The following is an 18,672-nucleotide window of genomic DNA, read 5'->3' on the forward strand; positions in this document are numbered from 1 at the left end:
ACAGAGCGGGGACAGCGGGGACAGAGCGGGGACATCCTGGGACAGCGCGGGGAGAACCTGGGGACAGCCCGGGTACAGCCTATGGAGCGCCTGGGGACAGCGTGGGGACACCAGGGACAGTCTGGGGACAGAGCGGGGACAACCTGGGGAGAGCCTGGGGTCAGCGTGGGGACACCTCGGGGACAGCGTGAGGAGAGTGTGGGGACACCAGGGACAGCATGGGGACAGCCCTGGGTGGCACAACCCGGGAACAGCATGGGGAGAGCCCGGGACTGCGTGGGGACATCCTGGGTGGGACAGCCCGAGGACAGCTCGGGACAGCCTGGGGACAGCCCCGGGGACAGTGTGGGGCCACCAGGGACAGCGTGGGGACAGCCCTGGGTGGGACAGCGTGGGGACAGCCCCGGAAAAGCCGAGTGTTTGGGGGTCCCGGGGGTGTTCGGGGGTCCCGGGGGTGTTCGGGGGTCCCCAATCCCCTCTCCCCCCCCAGATGTGCTGGCCGGGTACAACGGCACCATCTTCGCCTACGGACAGACATCATCGGGCAAGACCCACACCATGGAGGTGGGGGCACGGGGGGGGGCACTGGGGGGGCACGGGGGGGGTTTTGGGGGGCCCTGGGGGGGCCCTGGCGCCCCCCGGGGTCTCAGCGCCCCCCGCCCCCCCAGGGGAAGCTGCACGACCCGCAGCAGATGGGGATCATCCCCCGCATCGCCCGCGACATCTTCAACCACATCTACGCCATGGACGAGAACCTGGAGTTCCACATCAAGGTGGGCACGGGGGGCACTGGGGGGGGGGCACTGGGAGAGGTTGGGGGGCACCGGGGGGCTCGAGGGCAGCACTGGGAGGGGCTGGGGGGGCACTGGGGACACTGGGGGGAACTGGGAATTGCTGGGGGGGCACCGGGGGGCACTGGGGGCACTGGGGGGGCACTGGGGGGGGCACTGGGGGGGCACTGGGGGCACTGGGGGGGCACTGGGGGGGGCTCATGGGGGGCACTGGGGGCACTGGGGGGGCACTGGGAGGGGCTCATGGGGGGCACTGGGAGGAGCTCAGGGGGGGCACTGGGGGGGCACTGGGGGGGGCTCATGGGGGGCACTGGGGGCACTGGGGGGGCACTGGGAGGGGCTCATGGGGGGCACTGGGAGGAGCTCAGGGGGGGCACTGGGGGGGGCACTGGGAATTACTGGGAGGGACTGGGGGCACTGGGGGGCACTGGAGGCGCTGGGGGCACTGGGGGGCACTGGGGGCACAGGGAGGGGCTCACGGGGGGCGCTGGGAGCACTGAGGGGGCACTGGGGGGGTACTGGGGGGGGCTGGGGGGGCATTGAGGGCACTGGGGGCGGCACTGGGGGCACTGGAGGCACTGGGAGGGCTCATGGGGGGCACTGGGGGCACTGGGGGCACTGGGAGGGGCTCACGGGGGGCACTGGGGGGCACTGGGGGGCACTGGGGGCACTGGGGGGGTCGGCCCGAGCCGGCACCCAACCCCCACCCGCTCCCCTCCCCCCCAGGTGTCCTACTTTGAGATTTACCTGGACAAGATCCGGGACCTGCTGGACAGTGAGTGGGGGGCACTGGGGGCACGGGGGGCACTGGGAAGCTCTTGGGGGGCAGCTGAGGAGCACTGGGAGGGCACTGGGTGGTTACTGGGAGAACTGGGAGGTTACTGGGAGGTTATTGGGAACACTGGGAGTGCTGGGAGGTTACTGGGAGCACTGGGAGGTTATTGGGAGGTTACTGGGATGTTACTGGGATGTTACTGGGGGGGCACTGGAAGCACTGGGAGCAGTGGGTGGTTACTGGGAGGGCACTGGGAGGGCACTGGGAGCACTGGGAGGGCACTGGGAGCACTGGGTGGTTACTGGGAGGGCACTGGGAGGTTACTGCGATGTTACTGGGAGGCCCTGGGATGTTATTGGGAGCACTGGGAGGGCACTGAGATGTTACTGGGAGGGAACTGGGATGTTCCTGGCAGCACTGGGATGTTACTGGGATGTTACTGGGAGCACTGGGATGTTACTGGGATGTTACTGGGATGTTACTGGGAGCACTGGGATGTTACTGGGAGGTTCCTGGGAGGTTACTGGGAGCACTGGGAGCACTGGGATGTTACTGGGAGCACTGGGAGCACTGGGATGTTACTGGGATGTTACTGGGAGGTTACTGGGATGTTACTGGGAGCACTGGGATGTTACTGGGATGTTACTGGGATGTTACTGGGAGGTTACTGGGAGCACTCTGTGACCCCCCGCGTGTCCCCCCAGTGACCAAGACCAACCTGTCGGTGCACGAGGACAAGAACCGGGTCCCCTATGTCAAGGTGAGGGGGGGAGGGGGCTCAGGGGGGGCACTCGGGGGGGGGGGGAGGGGCTGAGCCCCCCCCCGGTCACCGCCCCCCCCTCCCCCCCCAGGGCTGCACCGAGCGCTTCGTGTCCAGCCCCGAGGAGATCCTGGATGTGATCGATGAGGGGAAATCCAACCGGCACGTGGCTGTCACCAGTGAGCGACACCGGGGACACCGGGGGGACACGGGGGATGTGGGGGGACACGGAGAGGGGGACACAGGGATGGAGCTGGGATAGCCATGGCTGTCACCAGTGAGGGACACCGGGGACACCGGGGGGACATGGGGGGACATGGAGAGGGGGACACAGGGATGGAGCTGGGATATCCATGGCTGTCACCAGTGAGCGACACCGGGGACACCGGGGGGACACGGGGGATGTGGGGGGCACGGGGGGCAGCGGGGACAGGGGGGACATGGGGGGACACGGAGAGGGGGACACAAGGATGGAGCTGGGATATCCATGGCTGTCACCAGTGAGGGACACCGGGGACACCGGGGGGACACGGGGGATGTGGGGGGCACGGGGGGCAGGGGGGGCGTGAGGGGACACGGAGAGGGGGACACAGGGATGGAGCTGGGATATCCATGGCTGTCACCAGTGAGGGACACCGGGGGAACTGGGGGACATGGGGGAAGATGGGGGGCATGGGGGGCAGTGGGGACATGGGGGACATGGGGGGACATGGGGGGACATGGAGAGGGGGACATAGGCATCGAACTGGGATATCCATGGCTGTCACCATTGAGCGACACCGGGGACACCGGGGGGACATGGGGGGACATGGGGGATGTGGGGGGCACGGGGGGCAGTGGGGACATCAGGGGACACGGAGAGGGGGACACAGGGATGGAGCTGGGATATCCATGGCTGTCACCAGTGAGGGACACCGGGGACACCGGAGGGACAGGGGGGACATGGGGGGACATGGGGGATGTGGGGGGCACGGGGGGCAGTGGGGACATGGGGGGACACGGAGAGGGGGGACACAGGGATGGAGCTGGGATATCCATGGCTGTCACCAGTGAGCGACACCGGGGACACCGGGGGGACATGGGGGATGTGGGGGGCACGGGGGGACAGGGGTGACATGAGGGGGACAGGGGGGACATGGGGGGACATGGAGAGGGGGACATAGGGATCGAACTGGGATATCCATGGCTGTCACCAGTGAGCGACACCGGGGACACCGGGGGGACACGGGGGGACATGGGGGGACACGGAGAGGGGGACACAGGGATGGAGCTGGGATATCCATGGATGTCAGCAGTGAGCGACACCGGGGACACCAGGGGGACATGGGGGGACATGGGGGGACACGGAGAGGGGGACATAGGGATGGAACTGGGATATCCATGGCTGTCACCAGTGAGCGACACCGGGGACACTGAGGGGGAGCATGGGGGGCAAGGAGGAAGATGGGGGGCATGGGGGGGCGTGGGGGGACACGGGGACATTGGGGGGCATGGAGGGCACGAGGGGGGGACACGGGGGGACACTGGGTGCATGTGCAGCATGGGGGGGCATGGGGGGCATGGGGGGGGACATGGGGGTCAATGGGGACACGGGGACATGGGGGGCACTGGGGTCCTGGGGCCCTTTTTAGGGTGCGGGTGGCACTGCGGGGTCCCGGAGCTCTTTTGGGGTGCTGGGGGGCACTGAGGGGTCCCGGCGCTGTTTCGGGGGGCAGTGCCCGGGCCGGTGCCCGTTTCGGGGTTCAGGGGGGCACCGGGGGGTCCCGGCGCTGTTTTGGGGTGCAGTGCCCGGGCCGGTGCCCGTTTCGGGGTTCAGGGGGGCACCGGGGAGTCCCGGCGTGGTTTCGGGGTGCAGGGGGGCACCGGGGGGTCCCGGCGCTGTTTCGGGGGGCAGTGCCTGGGCCGGTGCCCGTTTCGGGGTGCAGGGCGGCACCGAGGGGTCCCGGGGCTGTTTCGGGGTGCAGGGGGGCACCGAGGGGTCCCGGCGTTGTTTCGGGGTGCAGGGCGGCACCGAGGGGTCCCGGCGCTGTTTTGGGGTTCAGGGCGGCACCGAGGGGTCCCGGCGCTGTTTCGGGGTGCAGGGGGGCACCGGGGGGTCCCGGGGCTGTTTTGGGGTGCAGGGGGGCACCGGGGGGTCCCGGGGCTGTTTTGGGGTGCAGGGGGGCACCGGGGGGTCCCGGCGCTGTTTTGGGGTTCAGGGGGGCACCGAGGGGTCCCGGGGCTGTTTTGGGGTTCAGGGGGGCACCGGGGGGTCCCGGCGCGGTTTCGGGGGGCAGTGTCCGGGCCGGTGCCCGTTTCGGGGTGCAGGGGGGCACCGGGAGGTCCCGGCGCGGTTTCGGGGGGCAGTGCCCGGGCCGGTGCCCACAGCCGCCCCCCCTGCCCGCAGACATGAACGAGCACAGCTCCCGCAGCCACAGCATCTTCCTCATCCACATCAAGCAGGAGAACGTGGAGACCGAGCAGAAACTGAGCGGGAAACTCTACCTGGTGGACCTGGCGGGCAGCGAGAAGGTGCGGGCACCCCAAAAATGGGGGCACCCTAAAGATGGGCACCACCCCAAAGGGGGAGCACCCCAAATGTGGGGACTCAAAAAGTGGGAACACCAGGGGCGGGGGAACCTCAAATGTGGGGACACCAAAGGTGGGGCATCCCAAATGTGGGGGCACCCCAGGGCTGGGAGCACCTCGAAAGTGGGGACCCAAAAAGTGGGGGACCCCAAAAGTGAGGACCCTAAAAGTGGGGGACCCCAAAAATGAGGGCACCGGGGCTGGGGGGACCCCAAATGCGGGGGCACCCCAAAGGTGGGGATACCCCAAAGGTGAGAGCATCCCCAAAGGTGGGGGCACCCCAGGGCTGGGGGCACCCCAGGGCTGGGGGCACCCCAAAAGTGGGGACCCTAAATGTGTGTGGGGGGGGTCCCCGGGGTGGGGGCAGCCAAAGATAGAGGGGATCCCAAAGGTGGGGGGACCCCAGAGCTGTGGGACGGCAGAGCCGGGGGTGCAGGGGGAAGGGGAGGTGGGCATTGGGGGCACTGGGGGCACTGGGGGCACTGGGGGGCACTGGGGGACATTGGGGGGGCACTGGGAGGCACTGTGGGCATTGGGGGGCATTGGGGGGCACTGGGGGGCACTGGGGGGCATTGGGGGGCATTGGGGGGCACTGGGAGGCACTGTGGGCATTGGGGGGCATTGGGGGGCACTGGGGGCACTGGGGGGCACTGGGGGCACTGGAGGGGCACTGGGGGACACTGGGGGACACTGGGGGGTTCTGGGACGGCATTGGGGGGGTACTGGGGGGCACTGGGGGGCACTGGGGGGCACTGGGGGGCATTGGGGGGCATTGGGGGGCACTGGGGGGGCATTGGGGGCACTGGGATGGCACTGGTCAGGCACTGGAGGGCACTGGGGGCACTGGGGGGCATTGGGGGGCACTGGGGGGGCATTAGGGGGACACTGGGGGGCACTGGGGGGCATTGGGGGGCACGGGGGGCACTGGAGGGAATTAGGGGGCACTGGGGGGCATTGGGGGGCATTGGGAGGCACTGGAGGGGCATTGGGGGGCACTGGGGGGCATTGGGGGGCATTGGGGGGGAATTAGGGGGCACTGGGATGGCACTGGGGGCACTGGGGGGCACTGGAGGGAATTAGGGGGCATTGGGGGGCATTGGGGGGCACGGGGGGGCACTGGAGGGAATTGGGGGGCACTGGGGGGCATTGAGGGGCACGGGGGGCACTGGAGGGAATTGGGGGGGAATTAGGGGGCACTGGGGGGCATTGGGGGGCACTGGGGGGCACGGGGGGGCACTGGAGGGAATTAGGGGGCACTGGGGGGCATTGGGGGGCACTGGGGGGGCCCCCTCCACCCAGAGAGCCCCAGCCCTGGATGGTGGGGCCTGGGGGCATTCATGGGGTTTTGGGGGGCATTGGGAGGGTGGGGGTCTGGAGCAGCCTGGGGGGTTTGGGAGGACTTTGGTGCTCTGTGGGACACTGGGAGAGTGGGGGTCTTGGGGACACAGTGGGGTTTTTGGGGCCATTGGGGCCATTTTTGGGGTCAATGGGTTTTTTGGGGCTGTTGGGGTTTGGGGTCATTGGGGTTTTTTGGGGCCATTGGGGTTTGGGGTCATTGGGGTTTTTTGGGGCCATTTTTGGGGCCATTGCGGTTTTTTGAGGTCATTGGGGGTTTTTGAAGCCGCTGGGGTTTGGGACCATTGGGGCCATTTTTGGGGCCATTGTGGTTTAGGAACATTGTGTTTTGGGGCTGTTGGGGTTTGGGGCCATTGGGGTTTGGGGTTTTTGGGGTTTGGGGCCATTGGGGTTTGGTGCTGTTGGGGTTTGGGGCTGTTGGGGTTTGGGGCCGTTGGGGTCATTTTTGGGGCCATGGGATTTGAGGCCAATGGGGTTTTTGGGGTTTTTGGGGGTTTGGGGCTGTTGGGGTTTGGGGCTGTTGGGGTTTGGGGCCGTTGGGGTTTGGGGCTGTTGGGGTTTGGGGCCATTGGGGTTTGGGGCCATTGGGGTCATTTTTGGGGCCATGGGATTTGAGGCCAATGGGGTTTTTGGGGTTTTTGGGGGTTTGGGGCTGTTGGGGTTTGGGGCTGTTGGGGTTTGGAGCCATTGGGGTTTGGGGCCATTGGGGTTTGGGGTTTTTGGGGTTTGGAGCCATTGGGGTTTGTGGCCGTTGGGGTTTGGGGCCGTTGGGGTTTGGGGTTTTTGGGGTTTGGGGTTTTTGGGGTTTCAGGACCGTCAGTCTGGGCTGGGGCTCTCTGGGGGGAGGCTGTCGGGTCTGGGGCTCTCCTGCCTGGTGGCTCCCTTGGTTTGGGGTCTGGGGCCATCCCTGCCAGGGCTCGGGGGGCACAGGGGGGTCCCTGAGCCATCCCCCCCCCCCCCTTTCCCAGGTGAGCAAGACGGGCGCCGAGGGGGCCGTGCTGGACGAGGCCAAGAACATCAACAAATCCCTGTCGGCGCTGGGCAACGTCATCTCTGCGCTGGCCGAGGGCACGGTGAGACCCCCGAGGGTCCCCCAGAACCCCCCGAGGGTCCCCCAGAGCCCCCCGGAGCCCCCCGAGGGTGCCCCAGCCCGGGGGTCCCGGGTGCGCCTTGCCCAGCCCCCCCCCCCCCACCCTGTGCGCCCCCTCGGGGGTCCTGGGAGGGGGAGCCCCCCCTGAGCCCCCCCGTGTGTCCCCAACCCGAGCCCCCGTCCCTCCTGTGTGTCCCTGCCCACCGTGTGTCACTGTGTCCCCACATGTCCCCAACCCGAGCCCCCGTCCCTCCTGTGTGTCCCTGCCCGCCGTGTGTCACTGTGTCCCCACATGTCCCCAACCCGAGCCCCCTGCCCCTCTCTCTGTCCCCTGTGTCCCCCCGCGCCCCCTGACCCCAAATGTCCCCAACTAGAGCCCACTGTCCCCGCCGTGTCCCCAACCTGACCCCCCGTGTGTCCCCCTGAGCCCCCTGTGCCCCTGTGTGTGTCCCTGAGCCCCCTGTCCCCGTGTGTCCCCAACCCGAGCCTGCTGTCCCCCCGTGTCCCCCCGTGTCCCCCCGAGCCCGCTGTCCCCATATGTCCCCAACCCGACTGCCCTGTGTCCCCCCTGAGCCCCCTGTTCCCGTGTGTCCCCAACCCCCCGTGTCCCATTCTCCTGTGTCCCCTTGAGCCCCCCGTCCCCCCGTGTGTCCCCAACCCGAGCCTGCTGTCCCCCGTGTCCCCCTGAGCCCGCTGTCCCCATATGTCCCCAACCGGACCCCCCTGTCCCTCTGTCCCTCGTGTGTCCCCAGCCCGAGTCCCCGGCCCCCGTGTCCCCCGTGTCCCACTCCCTCGTGTCCCCCCGTGTCCCCCTGAGCCCCCTGCCCTCCCTGTGTCCCCCCGAGCCCCTGTCCCCGGTGTGTGTCCCTGAGCCCACTGTCCCCATATGTCCCCAAGCGGAGCCCTCTGTCCCCCCGTGTCCCACTTCCGTGTCCCCCCTGTCCCCCCGTGTCCCTCTGCCCCTCCCGTGTCCCCCAGTATCCCCTGTGTCCCCCCTGTTCCCCCGTATCCCCCCATATCCCCCAGTGTCCCCCTGTCCCCCCGTGTCCCCCCGTGTCCCTCTGCCCCTCCCGTGTCCCCCCATATCCCCCCGCGTCCCCCCTGTTCCCCCTGCTCCCCCCGTGTCCCCCCGTTCCCCCCATATCCCCCCATATCCCCCAGTGTCCCTCTGCCCCTCCCGTGTCCCCCCATATCCCTCCCTGTCCCCCCATATCCCCCCGTTCCCCCCGTATCCCCCCGTTCCCCCTGTTCCCCCATATCCCCCCGTGTCCCCCTGCCCCCCCCGTGTCCCCCTGCCCCCCCGGGGGTCCCGGAGCTGAGGCCGCCCCTCCCCCCGCAGAAGGCCTACGTGCCCTATCGCGACAGCAAGATGACGCGGATCCTGCAGGACTCTCTGGGCGGGAACTGCCGCACCACCATGTTCATCTGCTGCTCCCCGTCCAGCTACAACGACCAGGAGACCAAATCCACGCTCATGTTCGGCCAGAGGTGCGCCCGGGGGGGCCGGGCCCTCCTGAGCCCCCCTGAGCCCCCCGAGCCCCCCTGAGGCCCCCAGAGTCACCCCCGAGCCCCCCTGAACCCTCTGAACCCCCCTGAGCCCCCCAGAGCCACCCTGAGCCCCCTGAGATCCCCTGAACCCTCTGAGCCTCCCCTGAGCCCCCCCGAGACCCCCTGAGCCTCCTGAGCCCTCCCTGAGCCCCCCCTGAGCCTCCTGAGCCCCCTGAGCCCCCTGAGCCCCCCTGAGCCCCCTGAGCCCCCCTGAGACCCCCGAGCCACCCCCGAGCCCCCCCGAGCCCCCCGGGAATGGGGGTGTCCAACCGTACCCCCTACACTGCCCCCCGAGCCCCCCTGAGCCTGAGCCCCCCTGAGCCCCCCTGAACCCTCTGAGCCTCCCCTGAGCCCCCTGAGCCCCCTGAGCCTCCAGAGCCCCCCTGAACCCCCTGAGCCCCCCGAGCCCCTCTGAGCCCCCCGAGCCCCTCTGAGCCTCCTGAGCCCCCCTGAGCCCCCTGAGCCCCCCTGAGCCCCCCTGAACCCCCTGAACCCCCTGAGCCCCCTGAGCCCCCTGAGCCCCTCCTGAGCCCCCTCTGAGCCCCCCGGGTGCCCCCACGGAGCCCCCGCCCCCCGCTCCGTGCCCAGAGCACCCCGAGACCCCCCCAGGGCACCCACAGAGTGCAGTGCACCCCGACAGCGCCCGCCGCACCCCAATTCACACAGCGCACCCCAACTGCGCCCAGTGCACCCCGACAGCGCCCGCCGCACCCCAAATTCACACAGCGCACCCCGACTGCTCCCAGCGCACCCCAACTGCTCCCAGCGCACCCCGACAGCGCCTGCCGCACCCCAATTCACACAGCGCACCCCAACTGCGCCCAGTGCACCCCGACAGCGCCTGCCGCACCCCAAATTCACACAGCGCACCCCAACTGCTCCCAGTGCACCCCGAGTGCCCCCTGTTTACCCTAATTGCCCCCAGTGCACCCCCAAATCACCCAGTGCACCAAAACAGTGCCTGCCGCACCCCAAATTCACACAGTGCACCCCAACTTCACCCATGGAGCCCCAGCCACACCCCAATTGCTCCCAGTGCACCCCAACGGCACCTGCTGCACCCCCACTGCTTCCAGTGCACCCCGAGTGCCCCCAGTGCACCCCAAAATCACCCAGTGCACCCAAACAGCGCCTGCTGCACCCCAAATTCACTCAGTGCACCCCAAGTTCCCCCATGGAGTCCCAGCCACACCTCAATTGCCCCCAGTGCACCCCCAGTGCCCCCAGCGCACCCCAACTTAACCCAGTGCACCCCAACTGCTCCCAGTGCACCCCAACTTCACCCATGGTGTCCCAGCCACACCTCGGCTGCCCCCAGCGCACCCCAACTGTCCCCAGTGCCCCCCAAATGCCCCCGGTGTGCCCCAAGTGCCCCCAGTGCACCCCAAGTGTCCCCAGTGCGCCCCAATTTCCCCCAGTGGACCCCAATTGCTCCCAGTGCACCCCAACTTCATCCATGGTGTCCCAGCCACACCCCAGCTGCCGCCAGTGCACCCCAACAGCGCCTGCTGCCCCCCAAGTGCTCCCACTGCACCCCAAGTTCCCTCTGCACCCCAACTGCCCCCAGTGCACCCCAATTGCTCTCAGCGAACCCCCGGGGGCTGCGCTGGGGTCCCCAGAACTGGGAGGGGAGGGGAGGTGACCCCCCTGGAGTGAGGGGGGAGAGGGGGTGCCAGTTTCGGGGTGCCCATTTCCGTGTGCCCATTTCGGGGTGCCCGTTTCGGGGTGCCAGTGCTGGGGTGCCAGTTTGGGGGTGCCAGTTTCGGGGTTCCAGTTTGGGGGTGCCCATTTCGGGTTGCCAGTTTGGGGGTGCCCATTTCGGGGTGCCCGTTTCGGGTTGCCAGTTTCGGGGTGCCAGTTTGGGGGTTCCAGTTTGGGGGTGCCCATTTCGGGTTGCCAGTTTCGGGGTTCCAGTTTCGGGGTGCCAGTTTGGGGGTGCCAGTTTCGGGGTGCCAGTTTGGGGGTGCCCGTTTCGGGGTGCCAGTTTCGGGGTTCCAGTTTGGGGGTGCCCATTTCGGGGTTCCAGTTTGGGGGTGCCCATTTCGGGGTGCCCATTTCGGGGTGCCCATTTCGGGGTGCCAGTTTCGGAGTTCCAGTTTGGGGGTGCCAGTTTCGGGGTGCCCATTTCGGGGTGCCCGTTTCGGGGTGCCCATTTCGGGATGCCAGTTTCGGGGTGCCAGTTTGGGGGTGCCAGTTTCGGGGTGCCCATTTCGGGGTGCCCGTTTCGGGGTTCCAATTTGGGGGTGCCCATTTCGGGGTGCCAGTTTCAGGGTGCCCATTTCGGGGTGCCCGTTTGGGGGCGCCCGTTTGGGGGTGCCCATTTCGGGTTGCCAGTTTGGGGGTGCCAGTTTCGGGGTGCCAGTTTCAGGGTGCCCATTTCGGGGTGCCCGCAGGGCCAAGACCATCAAGAACACGGCCTCGGTGAACCTGGAGCTCACGGCCGAGCAGTGGAAGAAGAAATTCGAGAAGGAGAAGGAGAAGAACAAAGCGCTGAGAGAGAGCCTGGCCCGGCTGGAGGCGGAGCTGAGCCGCTGGAGGAGCGGTGAGGGCACCCCGAGATTGGGGGCACCCCGAGATTGGGGGCACCCCGAGACTGGGGGGGACCCCGGGGCACCCCAGCATCCCTCAGCCCCGCTGGGGAAACTGAGGCACGGTCTGTGCCCTGGGGGGGGCACGGGAGGGGCATTCGGAGATGGGGGGGACCCCAACTGTGGGGAGGGACCCCAAGTCTGGGAAGGGACCCCAAATCTTAGGAGGGACCCCAGCCGAGGGGAGGGGACCCCAACTGTGGGGAGGGGACCCCAAGGCCCCCAGCCTCCAGTGGAGACCCCGAGGCCGTGTCCATCCCCAGGGAGGCTGAGCTGGGCGAGGACCCCTGGGGCACCCCAAAATCGGGGTACACCCACCCCTGGAGCACCCCAAAATCGGGGTACACCCACCCCTGGGGCACCCCAAAATCGGGGGTACCCCCACCCCTGGGCCACCCCAAAATCGGGGTACCCCCACCCCGGGGACACCCCAAAATCGGGGGTACACCCACCCCTGGGGCACCCCAAAATCGGGGGTACCCCCACTTCTGGACCACCCCAAAATCGGGGGTGCCCCCACCCCTGGAGCACCCCAAAATCGTGGGTACCCCCACCCCTGGAGCACCCCAAAATCGGGGCGCCCCCACCCCTGGGCCACCCCAAAATCGGGATTACCCTCACCCTGGGACACCCCAAAATCGGGGCGCCCCCAGCCCCTCTGAGGCCGCGCCCCCCCAGGCGAGGCCGTGCCCGAGACGGAGCAGCTGAGCGAGGCCGAGGCGGGGCCGGGGCCGGGCGAGGGCCCGGGGGGCGCCCCCGAGGAGCCCCCCCTGAACGACAACAGCTCCTCCATCGTCATCCACATCTCGGACGAGGAGCGCCACAAGTACGAGGAGGAGATCCGCAAGCTCTACAAGCAGCTGGACGACAAGGTGGGGACCCCCGGCCCAGAGGGGACCCCCGGAGCCCCCCAGAGCCCCCCCGGACCTGCCAGGGACCCCCAGCAGCCCCGAGAGCCCCAGGACCCCCGGGGATATCCCAGTCTGCCCAGCAGCCCCCGGAGCCTCAGCGTGGCGGGACTGGGACCCCTGGCAGCTCCCAGTGCCCCCCTGGCAGCTCCCAGTGCCCCCCAGTTCCCCCCAGTGCCCCCCAGTTCCTCCTGGCAGCTCCCAGTGTCCCCCAGTTCCCCCCAGTGCCCCCCAATTCCCCCTGGCACCTCCCAGTGCCCCCCTGGCACCTCCCAGTTCCCCCTGGCAGCTCCCAGTGCCCTCCAGTTGCCCCTGGCAGTTCCCAGTTCTTCCCAGTTCTTCCCAGTTCCCCCCAGTTTCCCCCGGAACCTCCCAGTTCCCCCCAGTGCCCCCAGTCCACCCAGTTCCCCCTGGCACCTCCCAGTTCCCCCAGTTCCCTCCTGGCAGTTCCCAGTTCCCCCCAGCTCCCCCAGTTACCCCAGTGCCCCCCAGTCCCCCCAGCTCCCCCAGTTCTCCTAGTGCTCCCCAGTGTTCCCCATTTCCCCCAGTTCCCCCCAGTTCCCCCAGTTCCCCCCAGTTCCCCGAGTTCTCCCCAGTCCCCCCAGTTCCCCCCAGTTCCCCCAGTTCCCTCCTGGCAGTTCCCAGTTCCCCCAGTTCCCCGAGTTCTCCCTGTTCCCCCCAGTTTCCCCCAGTCCCCCCAGTTCCCCCAGTCCCCCCAGTTCCCCCCGTTCCCCCCAGTCCCCCCAGTTCCCCCAGTTCCCCCAGTTCCCCCAGTTCCCCCATTTCCCCCAGTCCCCCCAGTTCCCCCAGTCCCCCCAGTCCCCCCAGTTCCCCCAGTTCCCCCAGTTCCCCCCAGTTCCCCCCAGTCCCCCCAGTTCCCCCAGTTCCCCCAGTGCCCCCTGTTCCCTCCTGGCAGTTCCCAGTTTCCCCCAGTCCCCCCAGTTCCCCCAGTCCCCCCAGTGCTCCCAGTCCCCCCAGTTCCCCCCGTTCCCCCCTGACCCCCCGTCCCCCCAGGATGATGAGATCAACCAGCAGAGTCAGATCATGGAGAAGCTCAAGCAGCAGATGCTGGACCAGGAGGAGGTGAGGGCCCTGCCCCCCCCCGGGACACCCCCTCTGTCCGACCCCCCCTGGGACCCCAACCCGGCCCCCTGGGCCCCCTCACCCTCAGTGCCTGGGACCCTCCAAACCCTGACCCCCGGGACCCCAGTGTGGCCCCACCAGGACCCCCCAGGCCTCCTCTGGGACCCCCCTGGGACCCCCCGGGACCCCCTGGGACCCCCACTCTGATCCCTGGGACCCCCACTCTGACCCCTGTGCCCCCCACTCTGATCCCTGGGACCCCCCCATGACCCCTGGGCCCTTCTGTGCCCCCTACCATGACCACTGGGACCCCACCATGATCTGTGGGACCCCCACTCTGACCCCTGGGATGTCCCCCATGACCCTTGGGACCCCCACTCTGATCCCTGGGACCTGACCACGACCCCTGGGACCCCTAAACTGATCCTTGGGACCCCCACCATGATTCCTGTGCCACCCACTCTGATCCCTGGCATGCCCACCATGATCCCTGGGACCCCCACTCTGATCCCTGGCATGCACACCATGATCCCTGGGACCCCCACTCTGACCCCTGTGCCCCCCACTCTGATCCCTGGGACCCCCCCATGACCCCTGGGCCCTTCTGTGCCCCCTACCATGACCACTGGGACCCCACCATGATCTGTGGGACCCCCACTCTGACCCCTGGCATGCCCCCCATGACCCCTGGGACCCCCACTCTGATCCCTGGGACCCAACCACGACCCCTGGGACCCCTAAACTGATCCTTGGGACCTCCACCATAATTCCTGTGCCACCCACTCTGATCCCTGGCATGCCCACCATGACCCCTGGTCCCCTCTGTGTCCCCCACCATGACCCCTGGGACCCCACTATGATCTGTGGGACCCCCACTCTGATCCCTGGGACCCCCACTCTGATCCCTGGCATGCCCCCCATGACCCTTGGGACCCCCACTCTGACCCCTGTGCCCCCCACTCTGATCCCTGGCATGCCCACCATGACCCCTGGTCCCTTCTGTGCCCCCTACCATGACCACTGGGACCCCACCATGATCTGTGGGACCCCCACTCTGACCCCTGGCATGCCCCCCATGACCCCTGGGACCCCCACTCTGATCCCTGGGACCTGACCACGACCCCTGGGATCCCTAAACTGATCCTTGGGACCCCCACCATGGTTCCTGTGCCACCCACTCTGATCCCTGGCATGCCCACCATGACCCCTGGTCCCCTCTGTGTCCCCCACCATGACCCCTGGGACCCCACTATGATCTGTGGGACCCCCACTCTGATCCCTGGTATGCCCACCATGACCCTTGGGACCCACACTCTGACCCCTGTGCCCCCCACTCTGATCCCTGGGACCCCCCCATGACCCCTGGGACCCTCACTCTGATCCCTGGGACCCCCCCATGAACCCTGGGACCCCCACTCTGATCCATGGGACCCAACCACGACCCCTGGGACCCCTAAACTGATCCTTGGGACCCCCACCATGATTCCTGTGCCACCCACTCTGATCCTTGGCATGCCCACCATGACCCTTGTGCCCCCCACTCTGACCCCTGTGCCCCCCATGACCCCTGTGCCCCCCACCATGACCCCTGTGCCCCCATGACCCCTGTGCGCCCCACTCTGACCCCTGTGCCCCCCATGACCCCTGTGCCCCCATGACCCCTGTGCCCCCCACCATGACCCATGTTCCCCCCACTCTGCCCCCTGTGTCCCCGTGTCCCCGTGTCCCCGTTCCCCCCACTCTGCCCCCCGTGTCCCCGTGTCCCCGTTCCCCCCATGACCCCTGTTCCCCCCACTCTGCCCCCCGTTCCCCCCACTCTGCCCCCCGTGTCCCCGTTCCCCCCACTCTGCCCCCCGTTCCCCCCGTGTCCCCGTTCCCCCGTGCCCCCCATGACCCATGTGCCCCCCTGACCCCCGTTCCCCCCACTCTGCCCCCCGTGTCCCCGTGTCCCCGTGTCCCCGTGCCCGGTGCTCAGGTGCTGGCGGCGGCGCGGGGCGGGGGCGAGGCCGCCCGCCGGGAGCTGGCGGCGCTGCGGGCCGAGCACGGCGCGGCGCGGGCCGAGGTCACCGAGGTGCTGGCGGCGCTCGAGGAGCTCGCCCGGAGCTACGACCGCAAAGCCCAGGAGGCCGAGGACACCGGGAGACACAACCGGCGGCTGGCGGATGAGCTGGCCCGCACCGAGGTGGGGACACCGGGATGGACACCAGGACACTGGGATGGACACTGGGACACCGGGACAGACACTGGGACACCGGGACGGACACCGGGATGGACACTGGGATGGACACTGGGATGGACACTGGGACACCGGGACAGACACTGGGACACCGGGATGGACACTGGGATGGACACCGGGACAGACACCGGGACACTGGGACACTGGGATGGACACTGGGACACGGGGAGAGACACAGGGACACAGGGACACCGGGACACAGGGACAGACACTGGGACAGACACCGGGACAGACACTGGGACACAGGGACACTGGGACAGACACTGGGACACCGGGATGGACACCGGGACACAGGGACAGACACTGGGACACCAGGACAGACACTGGGACACAGGGACAGACACTGGGACATAGGGACACTGGGACAGACACAGGGACACAGGGACACAGGGACACAGGGACACTGGGACACAGGGACAGACACCGGGACAGACACTGGGACACAGGGACACCGGGATGGACACCGGGATGGACACCGGGATGGACACCAGGACACTGGGACACCGGGACAGACACGGGGACAGACACTGGGACACTGGGACACTGGGACAGACACCAGGACAGACACCAGGACACAGGGATGGACACCGGGATAGACACCGGGACAGACACCGGGACACTGGGACAGACACTGGGACACTGGGACACCAGGACACTGGGACACCGGGACAGACACCGGGACACTGGGACAGCCACTGGGACACTGGGACAGACACAGGGACACAGGGACAGACACAGGGACAGCCACCGGGACAGCCCGCAGGGCCCGGGCCACAGCCCCACTGGCAAAGTCACGTGGAGCCCATCGGGACCCTCGCCCCTGGCACAGCCCCCCCAAAGCCCCCCGGGAGGCCCAAACTGGGACCCCCAGTCCCAAACTGGGACCCCCAGTCCCAAACTGGGACGCTGTGAGCCAGGGAAACCCCAAACCAGGAGCCTCAGGCTGGGGAGCCCCCAAACCCCAAACTGGGCCCCAAAGAGGGGGCACCCCCTCCCCTCAAGGTGCACCCCAAGAAGAGAGGGGTTCCCCCGTGCCTGAAACCAGTGCCCAAACTGGGAGCCCTGTCCCTGAACTGGGGTGCCAGGCTGGGAGCTCCCCTCGGGCGGGGCCTTGGGGTGCTGGGGGTGGTGCCAGGGTGGGGGTTCCAGGGCTCTTGAGGGGCGCTGGGGGTGCTGGGATGGGCGGTACTGGGCAGCACTGGGCGGTACTGGGCAGTACTGGGCGGTACTGGGCAGTACTGGGCAGTACCAGGTGGCACTGGGTGGTACTGGGGTGTGCCAGGGCGTGCTGGGGGTGCCTGGTGTGGGTGCCCGGGCAGCTGGGGCACAGGGGGTGCTGGGTGTGCGGGCACAGGGGGTGCCAGGGCTGTCAGGGGGCACAGGGGGTGCCTGGCACTGTTTAGGTTCTCAGGTGTGGGGGTGCCCGGGAGGTGCCGCAGGATGTCCCGGGTGTGCCCTGGTGGCCCGGGGGTCCCGGGGCGTGGCGGTGCCGCTGTCCCCGGTGCCAGCCCTGTCGCTGTCGCTGTCCCCGGTGCCAGCCCGGCCCTGTCGCTGTCCCCGGTGCCAGCCCTGTCGCTGTCGCTGTCGCAGGCCACCACGCTGTCGCTGGAGTCGGAGCTGTCGCGGGCGCGGGAGCTCGGGGGGCAGCAGCGGCGCCGCGCGGCCGAGGTGCTCAATGGGCTCCTGAGGGACCTGAGCGAGCTCAGCGCCCTCGTGGGCAGCGGCGACATCAAACTGGTGAGGGCACCGGGGGCACGGGGGGCACCGGGGGCACGGGGGCACCGGGGGTACGGGGGGCATGGGGGGCACCGGGGGCACGAGGGGCACCGGGGGCACGGGGGGACCGGGGGTACGGGGGCAGCGGGGGGCACGGTGGGCACAGGGGGGACGGGGAGCGTGAGGGGCACGGGGGGCATGGGGCGGGAGTGGGGGCTCTTTGCCATGTGGGATGTGCCCCTGCCGTGCCCTCCCCACGTGTGGGATGTCCCTGCCATGCCTGTGCCCACACTGTGCCCGTGCCATGCAGTGCCACAGCAAAGCCGTGCCATGTCACACCCAGCTGTGCCGTGCCCACCCTGTGTCACTTCCGTGCCCATCCCGTGTCCATTCTGTGCCCATCCCGTGCCACCATTCCCCTGTGAGTGTCACACCCACCCCGTGCCAGGCTGTGCAGCCTGTGCCATGCTGTGCCCACACCATGCCCACACCATGCCCATGCCATGCCCATGCCACACGTGGGTGTGGGATGTGTCTGTGCCACACTGTGCCAGGGACATGCCTGCACCATTCAGTGCCATGCCGTGCCACACCCGTGTGCTGGCTGTGCCTGTGCCATGCTGTACCTGTGCCATGCCATGCTGTGCTGTGCCATACCCACACTGTGCCATTCCTGTGCCATGCCCATGCCATGCCGTACACATGCTGTGCCATGCCGTGCCGTGCTGTGCCGTACCCACACTGTGCCATTCCTGTGCCACTCCTGTGCCATCGCTGTGCCGTGCCATGCCATGCCATACCATGCCCATGCTATGCCATTCCTGTGCTGTGCCATACACTGTGCCATTCCTGTGCCACTCCTGTGCCATCCCTGTGCCGTGCCATGCCATGCCATGCCGTGCCGTACCATGCCATACCATACCCACACTGTGCCATTCCTGTGCCATGCCATGCCCTGCTGTGCCATACCCATGCTGTGCCATTCCTGTGCCACTCCTGTGCCATTCCTGTGCCATGCCATACCATACCCACGCTGTGCCATTCCTGTGCCATGCCATGCCCTGCTGTGCCGTACCATACCCACACTGTGCCATGCCATACCATACCTACTCTGTGCCATTCCTGTGCCCGCTGCCATGCCCTGCCTTGCCGTGCCATGCCGTGCCATGCCCTGCTGTGCCATACCCACACTGTGCCACTCCTGTGCCATACCGTGCCATGCCCCGCCGTGCCATGCTGTGCCATACCTACTC

The 18,672-nt window shown here is 68.4% G+C and overlaps 1 protein-coding gene across 1 annotated transcript in view; it reads left to right on the forward strand.

Annotated features, from left to right (window-relative positions):
* KIF5A (kinesin family member 5A) overlaps positions 1-18,672 on the forward strand; it is a 34,027-nt gene that overhangs the window by 4,046 nt on the left and 11,309 nt on the right. The window contains 13 exon segments of the mRNA XM_036399780.2: positions 491-564; positions 669-773; positions 1,518-1,566; positions 2,271-2,326; positions 2,418-2,505; positions 4,713-4,837; positions 7,219-7,323; positions 8,680-8,828; positions 11,282-11,430; positions 12,155-12,348; positions 13,399-13,467; positions 15,443-15,649; positions 17,294-17,440. Coding sequence (XP_036255673.2) covers positions 491-564; positions 669-773; positions 1,518-1,566; positions 2,271-2,326; positions 2,418-2,505; positions 4,713-4,837; positions 7,219-7,323; positions 8,680-8,828; positions 11,282-11,430; positions 12,155-12,348; positions 13,399-13,467; positions 15,443-15,649; positions 17,294-17,440 — 1,517 coding nt within the window.

The sequence above is a fragment of the Molothrus ater genome, chromosome 30, assembly GCF_012460135.2.
Source record: "Molothrus ater isolate BHLD 08-10-18 breed brown headed cowbird chromosome 30, BPBGC_Mater_1.1, whole genome shotgun sequence".
Lineage (NCBI taxonomy): Eukaryota > Metazoa > Chordata > Aves > Passeriformes > Icteridae > Molothrus > Molothrus ater.